Source organism: Galeopterus variegatus, unplaced genomic scaffold (genome assembly GCF_000696425.1).
Source record: "Galeopterus variegatus unplaced genomic scaffold, G_variegatus-3.0.2 Scaffold8326, whole genome shotgun sequence".
NCBI classification, from domain to species: Eukaryota; Metazoa; Chordata; class Mammalia; order Dermoptera; family Cynocephalidae; genus Galeopterus; species Galeopterus variegatus.
The window spans coordinates 18653-36015 of NW_007734437.1; the positions used below are offsets into that span (position 1 = coordinate 18653).

General features: G+C 51.2%; 1 protein-coding gene across 1 annotated transcript in view; it reads left to right on the top strand.

Moving 5' to 3' along the window:
* The window catches only part of LOC103608339 (metalloprotease TIKI2-like), a 59291-nt gene that overhangs the window by 8803 nt on the left and 33125 nt on the right, over positions 1–17363 (top strand). The window contains exon 4 of the mRNA XM_008592783.1: positions 15324–15567. Coding sequence (XP_008591005.1) covers positions 15324–15567 — 244 coding nt within the window. The remainder of the gene's footprint in view (positions 1–15323; positions 15568–17363) is intronic.

Here is a 17363-nt window from a genome sequence, read left to right on the forward strand (position 1 = left end):
CGCCGCTGAAAGGCCCCTTGTGCGGCGGCCGAGCCTCCCGCGCAGCGCGCAGCCCTGTTCTCTTCCCTCATAAACGGCTAATTTGTTACATATTTTCTGACGCTGTAAATGGGAGAACAAAGACCTTTTCTCTCTCATATTTTCGTTCAATTATGTTTGTGGGGGAACCTGATCCCCTTCAAAGCGGGGCGGAGGAGCCGGGGCGGGAGCCTCCCGCGCGTGCTGACCGCCCGGCCCATAGCCCGGCCCGGGGCGGCTGAAGGCTGCTCGGCCTGGGTGTGGCTGGAGCCCCGCAAGACGGAGCGCAGCGAGGGCCCCCTTCTGTGTCCTGCGAGGAGCAGAGGCCAGTCTCGGAAGCAGGCCGGGTGGGGGTGGGCTCCCCCAGCGGAGGGAGAGGAAGCCTCCGGGAGGCAGATTTCAGGCCCACGTAAGGACATTCCTCTTCTCGGTCCACGTCGTGCCCCCATGGCCTGGGCCGCCGGGTAGGGAATGAGCTCTCTGTCGCTACACAGACAGCCCCCCTCCCTGCATATCCCCCAAGGAGATGTGGCAGGAGGCGGCAGTGGGGGGAAGGGAGTGTCGTTTGGCAAGAAACCCCACAGCTGAGCGCTCCTGGACGGCAGTCCATCTGAGGCCCCTCTAATCTCAAGGCTCTGATCCCTGTTTAGGCTTTTGCCCACCTGTGGCTCCACATCTGGGTACCCATTGCACTCCTTCTATCCTCATTTTTAAAAAAGCACACTTACTGGTTTTGGACACTGGCTCTCTCTAATCCAGAAGCCACCGTCAGGGAAAATATGGCCTTTGGAGACTGCCTCTATTGAGCTGGCTGCCCAAGATGGCCTAACAGCTAGCACTCCAGCTTCCCCTTCCCATCTCTACTTCCTTCCTTCCCATTTCCTTCCTTCCTTTTAGTTCCTTTCTTCCTACAAGTGACAGGTCCTGGACTAGGTACTGGAAATATGAGGGTGAATTAAGCAGATGTGGACCCCACCCTCATCTTGTCTGCAGAGCAGTTGATAGGAGACTGGCACTTGGCTAAAATAGCCAGACTGTCTTATTCATTCACCACTTAATTGCTGTGTGACCTCAGTCAAGTCACTTAACCACTCTGTGCCTCCTTTGCCTCATCTGTAAAATGGGGGTAAAAATGGGAGCTACCCCACAGAATTGTTGCGGCTTAAATGAAGTAACACTTGCAATGAATTTCGCATAGAACAAATGATCAATCAATGGTAGTTAATATCATTATTAGGATAAGCAGACATTAAGCAAGTGATTAACCACATAAATTTATGAAGATGTACTATGATGAGTACTTTGAAGAAAGGGTACAGGTTGAAGGAGAGCTTTGAACAGGGGCCCCTGAGCTGATCGGAGGATCAGGGAAGGAATTTTCAGGAGATGATGCTGTCTGAAATATGAGTAGATGTTAATGAGGCAAAAGGGATGAATGGTAGGAAGGACATACCTGGCAGAAGGGCCAGCACCTGCAAAGGCCCTGAAGTGGGAAAGAAAACATACATTCAAAAACTTGAAGGCAGCACACTGAAAACGCAGAGCCAGGAGGAAGAGGAGCAAGGTGAGTCTGGGGAGGCAGGCGGAACCTGCCAAGCACTGCTGAGAAGTTGTGTTGGAGAAGTTCATCATTATTCCTAGAGCACAGGGGAGCCAGGAAGGATTTAAGCATGGGAGTACCATGGTCTCCTTTATGATTTTTAAAGATCGCACCCAGCATGCCTGCATCAGGTCAGGGATGCTCAGGATACCAGATGCAGCCTGGACCCTGGGCCTCAGGCCCAAGATCACAGTGCGCAGTACCCTTCAGTAGCATGAGGAAATGAAAGTAAGAGGGAGAGTGTGGAGGGGGATGAGACTGAAGACACAAACAGGGCAGAGCTGGATCACAGAGGTCCATTCTCTGTGGGAGCATCGCTGATGGAGCCCCTTGGCGTTGAGACAGGGGAACCGACTCACATTGATCTCAGTCTTCCCAGGACCCCAGCACAGCACCTGACTGAGAACAAACACCCGGGTTTGTGACGTGTGAGCTTGAGTCTGTGGTAAGGCCTCTTCGTGGCTGGGATAGCACACAGCACAGCCCACACTCCTGTCCTGAATCAATCTACTCTAATTCCATCTCTTTCTCACACATCTTATACAATCCTCAGTCACTTTGAGTCCCACATGCCCCAGGGCAGAAGCTCTAACCCATGTGCTTCTGGTTATGGGAGCTCACAAAAGGGGAAGACAAACACAGACTAGAGCCAAAGGGGAGGCCTTCTCAGAGGAGGTGAGCTTCCAGGTGGGGCAGGATGGATATGTGGACTGTGGGCAAGTGGGGCCAGCAGGACCCCAGCCCCTGATCTGGCAGGGCCCTGGTGGCAGGTACAGGCAGGGCAGTAGAATGCCGGCATGGGACTGAGGGCCCACGAGAAGGTGCCAGGCAGGGAGCTAAGAGGCTGGAGCAGTCCCCCTTCTGCCCCCGGTGGACCCTGGAACCAGCAGCTCGGGGGTCCTTCTCTGCTCCCATCGCCTCACACTCGGTCCACCCTTGCGGGTCAGACCTGTGCAATAAGGAGGGTTTGGATAGCGCTGAGCGTTTCCCATCTGCAGTGTAAGCAGATCTTTGCTCATCCAGAATGTGTCTGACTTCTCTGTGTTCTTTTCCCAAGACCCAAGGCTCAGATTTCAGTTTCACATTCTTTTGCCTTGGGTCTAAAACATTTTCCCTTTCTCTGGTAGGGGGAAGGAGGGGATAAGGGGGAATAGGAGACCCAAGCTTCCCAAGAGAAGCAGACAGATGCCTCATTTCTGCCTTAGCCTGCATCCACTGTCTTGCTGTGTGACCTCGGTCACCTTCCTGCTCTCTCTGGGGTTCAGTGTCCTCCCTGCACAATGAGGAGTCCCATGCAGGATCTAAGGGCCCTCCCTTGCCTGATGGTCTCTTGGCAGTGCTAAAGTCTCCAACCCTCCTATCCTGTTGTCAGGAAGTGTCTCCTGTGATTTCAAACAGGCAAAAAACAGGAGAAACTGGAACTGCATTTTAGTTTTATCTGTGCGGCCAAGTTCCATGCAGCTGTCTCCTTTGATGCACCCTAGGAAGAGTGTCTGCTCCCTGGACTGTCAGCACCATAGAGTCCCATACCAGTCCCACACAATCTGCTTTCCTTCCTGCCATTATGAGTTGGCCCCTCCTTGGTCCACCCGCTCTTGAGGTGAGGCTTCCTTAAGTGAAGGAGGGTGAGGGGCGGGGAGAGTGGAAGGGGGAGGAGGAAGGCAGGGCCTAGCCTCAAAAGTTAGGGAAGGAGAGAGGGGGCAGTGATGGGCAACGGGAGAGCCTTAGAGCCCTGAGTTGGAGAAGAAAGATTTGGAATTCTAACCTGCCCCTCACTTCCTCCAGGCATCCCCAAAGCCCCCGAGGCCCAGGTGGAACCCCTCACCTCCCCTGGCCCAGGGCTAAGTCTGTCTCCTGCCTGTAGTCTGTGCCCCTCTAATGCTTTCTCCATGCAGGAGCCGGAGGGCAGCTTCTAAATTGAAAGCCGGAGTGGTCACTCCCTGCTTAATAACTTCAGTGGCTTCCCATTGTCCACTGGACACAGTGTGAGCTTTGAATCTGGCCTCTGCTCCTTGCTCCAGTTCCATCCCGTGCCCTCCTCCACCAGCCACACGCTGCACTCCAGCCACGGGAATCGCTGGCACATCCCTGCACTTCGCCCCGCCTCCATTTCTTTGCATGGGCTGTTACACTCACTGGAATTTCTTCTCTTTCTTCATGGCAAATGCTCCCACAGGGTATGGCTATAGAGTCACCTCCTTTGGGAGTCCTGTTTGTGGCTCCCCCTGTGTTTTCTGCTGGGCTCCCAAAGCACGTAGTCCATCCCCTGGCCCCTCTGCACGAGTGATGCTTGGTCATGTTGCAGGTCTTCCTCGGGTACCCCCTCCTTGCTCCACCTCATTTGGCTGTGAGCTCCTTGAGGACAGAATGGTGCTGATCAGGTCCCAGGGCCCTAGCACCCAGTACAGGACCTGGCCTGATCCATACGGAACACTGAGGAGTGAATGGGAATCCAGTCCACACACACTGAGCTCCATTCCCTCCTCAGAACACCTGCAGCAGAGCCTTCTGGGACCCACCCCAGTGCTGGGGGGACAGAAGTTTCTTAAAGTGTGTGTGTGTGTGTGTGTGTGTGTGTGTGTGTGTGTGTGTGTGTGTGTGTGTCCTAAGGAAGGGCAATAATGCTTTATGAGGTTTTTAGAATGCTAGCTCAAGCATATTATTCTCCCCACTCAGCAGATGAATAAGCTGAGGCCCAGAGAGAAGAGGGGCGTGTCCTACCTTCACACAGCAATTCACTGAAAGAGTCAAAACAAGAAGTTCACACCCTGTGACCCAGGTTGAAATCTGGGTCAGAGCTGTGCCTTTCCTGCCGCTATGTGTCTCTGAAGCACTTGGTAACCGGTGGCTTAGCAGACAAATGCAGAGGCGTCTTACAATTACTTTCTTCTGTACTGAATGCTCACAGAGCTAGCTCCTCTCGTCCCACTCTGGGCCACCTGGAGGTGCTGGCTCCAATCCTGTCCTCCCTTGTCGCTGCCCAGGACCATGGTGGAGTAGAGGTCCCCACACCACTGGAGGGCTCGTGAGACAACCCCCTCCCCTCTGCGAATTGGTAATTGCTGTGTGGTCAGACCAGAGGAATTAAACAGGCCCTCTAGGAATTTCATACTGATTTTGCAAATGAAAATGGAGACTTGCCTTTTGAAGTCTAGGCAGCTGTGTCAGTAGAGCAGGTCTGAGACAGCGGGAAAAATAAAAATGAGATGCTTCAAACTAATGGAAGCAGCTGCTTAATAACAATAATAGTGATGATGGTAACCATGGACACAACTGACCGATGGCCTCCCATGTAGACCATTGTCCCTCTGTAGGTCAAAGTCGGCTCATGTCTGGTTCCCCATCCATTTCAGCCTCCACAGGTGACTTGTCCACAGTCTGAAGATCAGGTAGAGAAGGGTCGTGTATACCAGTTGGGTGGAGACCAGAGTCTGGCGTGAGATTGAAGACCCTTCACCACAGGATCCCCTGTATTCAGTTTAGGAGATCAGAGGTGATTATTGGGGAAAAAGAATAAAAGATCCACAGCAGAAGCAGGGAGAGCTTTCTGTGTTAAGCCTGGGTGGAGCTAAGAAACAGGGCATGAAGCCCCAGCACTGGGGGACTGTGGGGTGTCGCTTACTTCTCTGAGCCTTGGGTTTCCTGTCTATAAAATGGGGTCCATAATGCCACCCTCACTGGGCTGTTATGAAGAATAAATGAGCCTCCATACACAAACTACAGACTGGTTAAATGATGAGATGGTGGGGTGTCATATCCTAAAATGTTGGGCTCATTGAATAGAACTTACAGAGCTGAGAAGTACCCCCACACCCCTGTTACAGAGAGGGACCCTGTGGCCTGGAGCATGCGTCCTTCAACTGGCCTGGATCAGAGCCTGCAGCACCAGAATCCAGGTCTCCGACCTCCCTTGTGTTTATCTGTTCTGAAAACTGAAAGCCAAGGGACCCCTTTGCACTCCAACAGGGCAGACCCCACATAATCTTCTTTCCTGGAGACCCCAAGCCTCTGGGCCAGCCCCAGCCAGTCCCAGCCTTCAAACTCCCCTGCCTGACAGAATGCTAATCTCATCATGTGGGTGGCTCTGGATTTATGAGCATTTCCTGGCATGACTTGAAGGACAAAGGAGGAACACTGGGATCTTTAAGGGTGGTCTTTGGGTGGAGAACGTAAGCATTCAAAGAAAAGAAGGAAAGAAAGCTGGGGTGAGTCAGGCCTCCCAATGCCCGCCCAGGAAAGCACTGAGGGCTCAGCCAGCCCCTGCTGCAAGGCGGTTGGAGGATGTGGCCAGCACCGCCAGTCCAGCCAGCAGCGTCCATGCAGCATGGACATCTGTGCTCGAGTCCATGGTTCTTTGAGTTGTAGCTGGGGGTTGGGATAGGGATATGGTGTGGGGAAGGGAGGAGAGCAGAGCTTCCTTAATTTTAGTCTGACCCCCCTGCTCCACTCCTGCATCCCTAGATTCCATTATCAGCACAGCTCCCCCAGCACTCTTCTGCTCAGACTCCCCGGGACATACCTTCTCACTCGAGGAAGCTGAAGACCTCCAGAGCCCACAGGGCCCTACAGGACCTACCCACCCCTGCCCACCTCGCTATAACCTCTCTGCCTTGTGCTGGAAATTCACTTGGCTCTTCAGATCCACCCTCTGCTGTCCCTGTCCTGCTCTGTGCCCTGGGCCAACCCAACATCACCTGGGCCACCCCCCTATTCTGATCTCAGTGGGAGTTACTGGTGGGAAATTGGTGGGTGGCCATGGTCTAGGCTGTGGTCGACGGTGGCTGTGCTCCCTCTCCAAAGCCTGCTGCTCTGGCTGGGTTCGGGTCCCTTCTCCACCCCTTCCCCCAAAGGTTTAGGCACAGTAAAACTTCCCACTGCTGTGACTCCTCATTGCTCCCCATCCCCTGTCCACACCTTGGGGAATATTCCCATCATTCACAGCTTTTCTATTGCTCCTTCAATTGAACTGGCTTTATTGGAACTCACTTTCCTGGCAATGCACTGTCTTCTTCCTGTCGGATCCCTGCAGAGGCAGATCTCATCTCCTAGTCCCCTTCCCTTACTCCCTCCCCACCCCCGGTCACTCCTCTCCAGCCACATGGGCCTCCTTCCTGCTCCTCAAACCCATCAGGCCTGCTTCTGCCTCAGGGCCTTTGCACTTCCTGTTCCCTCACCCAGAACACTCTTCTCTCAGATGTCCACATGGCCACTTCCCTAGTTCCTTCAGATCTTTTCTCAAGTCAAATGTCACTTCTCACTGTGGCCTTCCCTGGACATTTTATCTAAAATATCAACAGCCAACACACACACACACACATACACACACACACACACACACACACTCTAGTGTTTGCCTTATTTTCTCCTTAGCAACCATCACTCTCTAACATACTAGTTTACTTATTGTTTTGTTTATTGGCAGCTTTCTCCTACTGGAATGAAAACTCCATTAGGACAGGGATCTTTCTTTGTTGTGTTTACTGCTGTACCTCCAGGGCCTGGAACAGTATCTGGTACATAAGTGTGCTCAGTAAATACTGTTCAATGATATGTAAATTGGTCCTTTTCACAGGTGAGTAAATTGAGGCCCAGGGAAGGAAAATGACTTGTCCAGGGCTTCATAGCGAAGAGTGTCATGATGACTATATAACTGGTCCCACTCCCAGCCCAAAGCACATCCCCAGATCCAGGAAACCTTGTGTTTATTTGGATGCCTGCTATTCAGTAGCCCAGTGTCTGGAGACAGGATTCTGTGCCAGAGGCCTGGGAGACTCAGAATACTGAACAGGAAGCAGGGAAGTAGTCGGCACTGCTTTGGTGCTGTTAATGGAGCAAGGAGAATAAATAAATAAACCTCAGCCAGAGCCTGGCAGGCTCAAACCTTTGAGGAAATGTCCCTCAGGCCCGAGAAGGCTTCCTGTGTAGGGGAGCTGCCCTCCACCCTCCACCCAGGCTGCTGACAGATTCATCTGGCCCAGGGTTCAGGGAGCTCAACTCCTCCCAACTCTGTGCCATGGGAGAAACTGGGTCCTGGCAGGGAACTGCTCAGGATAGGGATCCTGGGATGGGTGACTCACTCAGCTTTTCATTCAATCATTCATTCCACAAGCATTTCTCCAGCATCTACTATGTGCATATTGGGCACTGAGCTCTCTCTGAGGAAACAGTCAAGACGAAGACATTTGCTTGCCCTCAAAACATTCGCTGTTGAGTAGGAAGAATGGGCATTAGACAGTAATAAAATGGGGAGTGTGGTGGCCTGGGAAGTGCCAGGTGCTTTTGAGGCACTTAGCAGGGGACCTACCCAGTCCATGGCTCAACGAAGTCCTCCTGAGGAAGGAGCGTCTACAGCCAGGTGCAAAGGGGAGTGTGAACTGGTGTGTGGGGAGAGGGTTTCAGGCAGAGGGTAACCATAGGTGAAGGTCTTAGGGCCGGGAATGAGGTTCCATGAGGCTGGATATGGAGTGAAAATAGAGTGGGGGGGGCCACGTACCAGTGAATTACCTTGGCAAGGGTGACCTCTTCATCTCCTTGTATGTCAGCTCTGACAATGCCCCGTGACTAAGGTTCTAACACCTCCTCCTACTTCCCAGCCAATTGCTCAGAATCTGGGGCTTGCAGACTGGCCCCAACTTGTGTGTTTATGTCTATCTTTCTTACCAATGGTTGGGTGGAGGTGGCTTGGCAGATCAGGCCCAGGGATAGCAGAAAGAACCCAGGGTCTGTCGGCTGGACCTGAGTTTGAATCCCAGCTCCAGTTCTTCAGTGTGGGACCTTGTTCAAGTGACTTCACCATCCTGAAGGCCTCAGTTTCTTCCTTTTTAATATGGGAATAGCAATCCCTAGCTAGAAGGATTATGGTATGAGATGGTTTCCCAGCATCTTTACAATGCCAGGTAATCTGGCATGCTCGTCAACTCCAACTTCATCTCCCATCACTCTCCTCCTTAACTGCAGGACCCTGCCTCTGCCTTTCTTCACATATGCACAGGGCCTTTGCACCTGCTGGGCCCCCTTCCCTCCTTGCTCCCCACCCCTTTTCCTACTTTATTTTCTTTCTCTAACACATACTGTATTCATTCTCCAGAGAAACAGAACCAGTAGAATGTAGGCATCTATATCTGTATCCACATATATACAGATAGAGAGATTGCTTTATGAGGGTACTTCAAAACGTTCATGGAAAGATTCATGTCATCCTTTGATTCTATTTTTCCATGAACTTTTTGAAGTACCCGCATATTTCAAAGAATTGGCTTATATACTGTATAGTAGGGCAGGGTAGGCCAGCAGGCTAGAAATCCAGGTAAGAGTTAATGCTGCAGTTCGAGTCCAAAGGTGGTCTGCTGGCAGAACTCCCCCTTCTTCGGAGGAGGTCAAACTTTTTCTATTAAGGCCGTCAACTGATCAGATAAGGCTCACTCATATTATGGAGAGTAATCTGCTTTATAGAAAGTCTGTGAATTTAAATGTCAATCTCATCTAAAAAATACCTTCACCAGAAACATGTAGCAAAATGTTTGACCAAATATCTGCGTACTGTGGCCTAGCCAAGTCGACACATAAAATTAACCATCATAAGTCCACCACTTGTCAACCTGGAACCCATATACATCTCCTTAAACCATATTTAATCCCCAAATAAAGGCAGTAATAAAGTCATGGTTCCACCTAACGTGATGCAACTATCCTGCATACAGCCAAAAATGCACTGATCCTTTCCCCAGAAGAGGATACGAAGTCCTTAGGTGGCATTTCTCATCCTATAACTCAAATACTATGATATAAAGTTAACAATACTTAAAAACTGATATAAAGTCAATGCATCTTATATTACATGACAAAGGGATAAGAAAGGGAAGAAAGCAAAGATATTTGAGATAGATATATACACACACAGGCTTACACTCACGCACATATACCCATACACACACACACACACACACACACACACACACACACACACATTCATAGCCAAATAAGGAGCAATACTCAGGACAAGTACTGTCCTGGCTTCTGTAACTGATCACGTGGTCGTAGCTGGTATTTATAACTACCTTCTTCTGCCACCCACTTCTGCTTCCCTCCAGCAAGAACGTCAACAGGTCATGGTTCTTAACCTGGTGGGGTGACCCACAGCTTCATTCCTGAAGGGACTGGGCTATTTGTAGTCTTGCCTGGATTGGGTTGTTGTGGTTTTCCATGACTTTAATCACAGGGCGTGGTAATACTGAGAGACACCCTGAGGGATCTCATATATACCACATTCTTCCTTGCCTCCATTGTGTAGTAGCAGTTCAATTTCCCCTTGGTAGACGGGATCAGTCACTCCAGCCAACAGAGTAACTCCCTTTTCTGCCTGTTGACTCAAAGGCATGAGGAATCCAACATGTCCAGAACTCCCAATTCGATGGAACCAGTGCTGTGTCTCTAACGAGCTGTGTATTAATATTTTACTAATGATTTTGCTTGTTCTCAGTTTGCCCCTCTAGTAGGCAAGCTCTATGAGAGCGGGGATTTTTGTCTGTTTTGTCCCTGGCTAACTCCCCAGCGCTACAACAGTGCTGGCACATGGGAGGTGCTCAGCCAGCTTGGCTGAGTGGGTGGGGCCTTGGCCGTGATTCCCCTGGACTTTAGGGAGATAGCAGCACTCATCAGCTATTCAGACCTCCCCCCCAAGAGCCAGGCCATTCCAGGGGGCCCTAGGTCCAAACCACCTTCCTGCTACCTTCTCCTCATGGTGACATCACTGGCCCATCAAGTGAACACAGGCCCCAATGTTCACCATTCCAGCCCATCGGCACTGTTTACTAGACTACTCTGGAACAATAAACCTGTCCCCACCCTCCTGGCGCCTGCCTCTCTCCATCCCAGGTCCATGTTTGAAGACATGTTTAAATTCCGGGCCTACACTCAGCAGACGCCACAGGCCACCTCATGCCTGGTGAGCCCTGACCAGGGGGGCTGCCGGGATGCTCAGGAGTTCTTGGTGGCCAGGACTCCACACGGCCATCCAGGGGCAGAGAGACAGCTCTAGCCTTCACCCGGTGTTTGTTATTCCATGTCAAAACCTTATCATAAACATTATCCTAGAGCGGGCCACCAAGGCTACATGTGAGGCAGGTTTGTTATTCTAAGGTGGCCGGGAGCAGAAAGCATCGAGGCCTGGGAATCTGAGCAGTGGTGGGCTTGGGAGTTCAGGGAGATTGAGAGGGAGGCAGAAAGCAGGGCCGGCACTTCATTATAAAGCGTGTGCACTTGCCACCCTCACTTTGATGGCTAGTTGGCATATCTGCCTCTAAAATGAGCTCCATGTTGATGGAAACTGAGTCCAATTAATAGGCCAATCTCAGATCCCTGCAGAAAAGCAGCCGAAAGTGTTTGTTGAATGAATGAATGAGTGCAGCTTCCCTCTATGTGTTGGAAGCACCAAGAATGACAGTGAAGGAGCACATATTGCTTTAAAGTCCTGGTTGTGGGAACCTAGTCTGGAGCCTGATAGATGTAATTTCAAACCCAAGCTCTATCCTTTACCAGCCATGTGGCCTTGGGCCCTTCACTGTTCTCTGCTTCTTTAGTCTCCCATCTGTGGACAGGGACACCATCCCTGCTGGCTCTCTCCCAAAGAGAGCAGAGGGAGGCCCCTGTCAGAAGTGGTTAACTAAGAGGACAGGTTCCAGGATTGGCCAAAATGCCCATTCCACCCCCCTCCAGCTTTGTCACCTTTGGTGAGGTGCTTAGTGTCTCTTTGCTGCAGTTTTTTTTGTTTTAACCTATTAAATGGAGCTAATAATAGACTTACCTCAGAGTTGTTGTAAAATTAAACTAATATGAGCTTAGGAAGTTTTTGATACATAGTAAGAGCTCAATAAACATAATGATCCTAGTAATGACTAGGTGAAGACTTCTTTGTAAATTGCAAAGGGCGAATACAGGATGGGAGGAAATACAGGGATACAGGTAGGGAGAAGAGCACGTGGCGCAGGATCAGCATCCTTCCTTCTGCAGTATTTCCTGAATGTCTGCTACTGGGGATACTGGGATTCAATAGCGGACAGAGAGGCAGGGAGCAAGGACAATTCAGTGGGATTAGTGCTAAGACCAAGGGAAGCGTAGGGGTCTGTGGAGGCACCAAACCCCGCCTGTGTGGGAAAGTCAGGGATGACAGGCTCGGGTTCTAGTCCTGGTCCCCCATACTCTGACTGTGACATGCTGGGGATACCTCTTAAATGATCTGGCCTCAGTTTTATATCTGTAACATACTAATAGTAAATACTCTCTGGATATTTCTGGATATCTCACAAGACTCCAGAAAGAACCTGGGTGTGGCAATGCATATGGATGAACACGGACTGTGCCCATGGATATCCCAAAAGCCTTGGGATCCAAGGCCCTGCAAAGGGTGCTGGGCAGAGAGTCAGGAGACTTGGGGTTGATCCCACTCTGCCCCCAGCTCACTGTGTGGCCTTTGTAAAGCCCCATCCTGCCTGCTTCAGATTCTCGTATTTTCTCCTCTTTTGAATGATGAGGGCATAGAATGAGATCAGTGGTTCTCGTGGAAGAAAGGCCTTGGTAGTCTCTGCTGCAACGGTGCATTGAGCTGGTAGCACTTCAGGCTTTAGCCTGCCTCCCTTACATCAACCAGGGAAGTTTCCATTTTTATCTGCTCCACATTTTGAATTCCAAGTAAGGTTCTTTTGGAAAACGATAACAAAAAAGAATTCCATGACTTAAAAAGGCTTGAAAAACCTCTAGACCAGATGACCTTTAGGGCCCTCTCAGCTCCAATCTGAGAAGGTTTGGGTCTAACTATTTTCCTCTAAATTTTATGTAACAAACTCTTATCCAGTACTTACTACATGCCAGGGCCGTTCTTAGCGTCCTACTAATTGTGACATTCGTTGGAACTAATCCCAGCTCCATGAGGGCCACATGTTTGCAGAAGTGACTCCATGAGTTCAGCAAGGTCCAGGGGAGCCATTTCCCCTTCAGCAGGTTCTTCTGGGCTCCTGGCCTGATGACCTCGCCACAGGTCAGTTGGTGCCTTGGCCAAGCTGACCCTAAGAAGCAGCAAGGCAGGTGTGTACAGCAGCCCTGTGTGGTCACGGCCCCCAGAGGAGGAAAGCGGATCAACTTGACACAGGCACTTTCATCCGAGGCATGTGCCGTGTGGGAGGAAGTGCTTGTTGCCTTAGCAATGTCCACAGCAACAGGGCCACTGCCTCCTGCGATCCATCCCCAGCCACCACTGCCATGACACTCTGCACCAGATGGCTGCAGATCGGATTTCAGCAGTGGCCGCCAGAGCCTAGAGGCCTGGAGAAGGCCCAGAGGTGGAGTGGGGGCTAGGGGGTGGGGTCTGACCTCATCTCCAGCCAGCTCATTATGGGGAGCAGCCTGGGCTGCTGCATCCAGAGCAATCCAGCTCTCCTGCCCAGCCATTAACAAAAATGAGAACGGATGGGTGGAGGTGATCTAATGAGCACAAGCTTGGCCCTATTGCTGTGTCGTTATTTTAGCCAGGCTGTGCGTACCTATTTCATGAGCTTTTTTGTTCAGATTATGTGTTTTTGAATCAAGTGACCTCTGCCACTTGATGGGACCTTCTGCCATGTGGTAGTGACATGCCTCAAAATGTGGAGTGCTAGAGTTCTAGGGGCTAGTTTTAAGGGCTTAATGAGCAGCCTTGAACTTAGCAGGTGTCAAAGTACTGAAGAAAGGATGAGGTGACACCCTCTCTTTACGAGGCACAGTGCTGAGCAGAGTCAAAAATGAGTAAGACGCAGTTCCTGTCTTCAAGGGGCTCATAGCCTGATGGGGGAGGCTGGTAGCTAAACAGCAATTACAATCCAATGTTCACACCGAGATGGAGGGAAACATGCTATCAATTATCTATCACCACAATTATGTTGCATCGGAGCAATAAGCATTTACTGCTCTTGCGTTTGAGGCCAGTTGCAAGTGGGTTCTGCTGGTCTTGCCTGGGCTCCCTCACATAACTGGGAATCAGCTGGCTGTTGGCTGGTCGGCTCTGCCTGACATGCCTCTCATCCTCCAGCAGGCTAGCATGGCTGTTCTCAGGGCAATGGTGGAGGTGCAAGAAGCAGCTGCAGCACATAGTGCTTTTTAGTCCTTTGTTTGTAATGATTACTAACATCTCATTGGCTGAAATAAGTCCAGAGTCAGAATGGGAGGGAGCTACAAAGTCCCATGACAAAGGGCAGGAACTCAGGGAGGGGTTAAGGTTTGGGGCTGTTAATCTATTGGCCTACCACCCATGGGACTGTGGGAGCCATGGGGATGGGCCTAACATCGCCCCCAGGAAGGCAGAGAAGTTTCATGGAGGAGATAGCTGTAGTATTTAGTATTTAGTATTTGGAGGCATGAGGGCCGTGTAAGAAACAAGATTATTAACCACTGAGACAGGGTCCAGGTTACTGCCTTGGAGTCTCTACTGAAGATCTAGCCCCTTAACCTGTTGGCCGGAGGGGGCCCATGAAAGTTTTAAGCAAAAAGGAGAAAGAGATCCTAATAGATTTGTGCTTTTTAAAGATGACCATGGCAGAAGAATATGGGTTCATTGGAAAGGGAGAGGGTCTGCAGGTAGATGGGAGGGACTGTTGCTGTTCACCCAGGGAGAGATGCTTGGGCTGGAATTGGTGTGGGCCAAGAGGCTGGGTGCTTGTCATCTGAGGCACTGTGCAAAGAGAATGAGCAGGTCCTGAGGACTAAGGGATGGCCTAGGGCTTGGGTAACAGCAGAGACAGGTGGTCTGAGACTGCCTCCTGACATTTTGCATAGGGATTGCCACAAGTTTTTCTCTGTATTTGTGTTAAATAACCAAATAATGGTCAGGTTCCTCCCTTCTGTTGGCCAAAGGAGTCTGGAATACCTAGTCACATGAAACTTTAGTCCCACCTGTGTGGATTGAGCAAATCCCTTCCCCTCACTGGGCCTCAGTTTTCCCCACTAAAATGGAGGCTATGCACTAGATCGTCTCTCAGTCCCTTGTACCTCAGGCAGGCTGTGTTCCATTAAAGCCATGATCCTCAAATGTCAGAGGCAGTCAGGCTGTTTAAGAAGCACCCAGGTAACCTGTTAAAAATACAGAGGCTCTGGTTCCGGAGGGCAAAGCTGGGCATCTGAATTTTTTTCAGAGCACTCTAAGTGATCCTGATGTTGGCAGGTATGGCTAGGTGCAGCTGTGTCCCCAGGGCCAGGCACAGTAGCCAAGAGGACAGAGGAGCTAAATGACATGTGCTGTGTACAAACACGATCTGGCTCGGAGGGACACAGCTCCTCAAGACTTTCTCTGCGTGAAGAGGGCTCTGGAGGAGGTGGCCTTTAGACTGGGCCCCGACATCTAACGGGGCTTTTTGTTTGTTCTTGTCTATTTGTTTTGCTTTGTTTGGAGGTGCTCTTGATTAAAAAATGAGTCCGTGCTCATCCTAGAACACACCTACACACAGGAACACAGAGGCATCCAAAGAAAAACTCAGCCATTATTCCAAAACCCAGACACAGCAGGGCTTTCGTTTTGCCTCATCATTAGATAAGGTACGGAGACCCAGAGCAGCAGTGGGGACAAAGGGCTGCGAATGAGAACAGGCTGACTGTGCTCAGGGTTAAGTGCGTCAGGAGCAGAGACGTGGAGCCTTGCAGCTGAGCCAGCTGGTGCTGGGCCCACACAGCTTCTCTGTTTCAGGCTTGCCGCTCTGAAGCTCAGACGGAGGAGAGCCAGGGCTGGAGGCCAGCCGGGGTCCCTGAGCACAGCCCTCATTCCTCTCTCTTTCCCTGGCCAGGTGCTGTTTGCGCTGAACCAGACCCTGTTGCAGCACGAGAGCGTGCGGGCCGGGAGCCTGCAGGCACCCTACACCACGGAGGACCTCATCAAGCACTACAACTGCGGAGACCTCAACGCTGTCATCTTCAACCACGACACATCCCAGGTGAGGCTCTTTCCCTCCTCCTGAGCCTCAAGGTCACCAGCTCCAAAGATCTCAAGCCAAAGCCACAGGAACCCACTAGGCATTTATTACATACCTACTATGTGCCAGGATAGGCAATCTTTTCTCCAGCATGGTAAGCAGGGGCCATTGTTATCCCCCTTTTGTAGATGGGAAAACTAAGACTCAAAGAAGAAAAGAGACTTGCCCAAGGCCACACAACTTGTTAGTTGTTGAGGTACTGGGAGCAGCACCTTGAGCCAGGTCTGTGTGGCCCTGGGGCCTAGGACTCTAGAAGCTCAGCCTGTGAGACCAGAGAGGCCTCTGAGAGGTTCAGTTCAATATCTGGGAAAATTAAGTCCCAGGCAAGGGGAAGCCCACAGTTACTCAGACCTTGGACTCGAATCCAGCCCAGGCATTTTGCCTTGATTCCAGGCCTAGAGGAAAGACCAACACCAGCTGTTGGACAGTGTGTCGGACCCTGAGGGGCTGCGTGTGGCTCGGCCCTGTTCTGACTCCAGTGTGCCTCCCCGTTGCTCACAGGGTAGATTCCAAGGAACTTCTCAGCGTTCAAGCTGGCCTTGTCTCAGTCCCGGTCCTCTGCCCCACAGACCTTGTTCTGCTGGCCTGTGGAGCGTGTGACTCTTCTCCTAGTGCAGCTTGTCCTCTCATCCCTCTGTGCCTTCGTTCAGGCTCCTCTCTCCTCCTGGATTCCTCCACTTGGCCATGGTCAAATGTCACCTCCTCTGAGGAACCTTCCCAGTGCTCTAGATGGAGTTAGGTGTTCCCCCAGGCACCTTTAGGTCCCCGTGCTTCCCTGTCATGATGCTCAAACATTCATGCACTCAGGAAGCAGTTGAATTAAGCAGAGAAGACCACTTCCCTGCTCAGGACACTGCATGGGCTCCCTGTTTTTCTCAGAGGAAAAGCCAGAGTCTCTGCGGTGGCCTATGTGGCCCTGATGCTCTGCCCCAGCCCCTCCCCTCCCCTTCTGCCCCTTGCTCTCACACACCACTCCAGCCACCCAGGCCTCCTTGCTGTCTCGTAAGCACCCTCACACCGGCTGCTTCCTCTCCCCAGAATGCTCTTCCCCAGGTCTCAGCATGGCTCACTCACTTTCTGCCACTTAGCTCAAATATCATTGTCCCAATGAGGCTGGCCCCAACTGTCCTATCTAGAATTGCAGGCTGACCCCCATTCCACACTCTCATCCCCTTAATTATGCCCCCCTTTGCCCCATGGCCTTTATCATCCTCTAACATACCATAGACTTGATTCATTGATTAGTGACTATTTATTGTCTGCTGCTTTCCACAAGAACATAAGCTCCATGAGGGCAGGGATTTGGGTCTGTTTTATTCATAGATCTATCCCAACTTACTAGAGCAGTCCCTGGCCCAGAATGGGACTCAGTGAATACTCGCCGAATGAATAGATGAAGTTGTTTATAAATGCCAGGCAAGTGCCATGAATAGGTATATAGTGGGGAGCCAGACAGAGCTGCTGCTGGAGGGCTGGCAGTCTCAGGGGAGATGGGGCAATTCCACCAGTAATTACACCAAAGTGTCATCCTGGCTGTGAGAAGAAGTAGAGGACGCAGCGGGTAGGGAATGGGGCTGGGGAGGGAAGGAGAGATTCCCACAAAATGAGATGGGAGGAAGAATGTTCCAGCAGAGGAAAGCACGTGCGAACGAGTCAGAGGCAAGAGAGCAGGAGTGGGTGAGAGCACAGGCTGGAGACATGGCAGGGGCTGGACCATGATACCCATCAGAGCTGAGAGAAGGAGCTATGGGGTGACC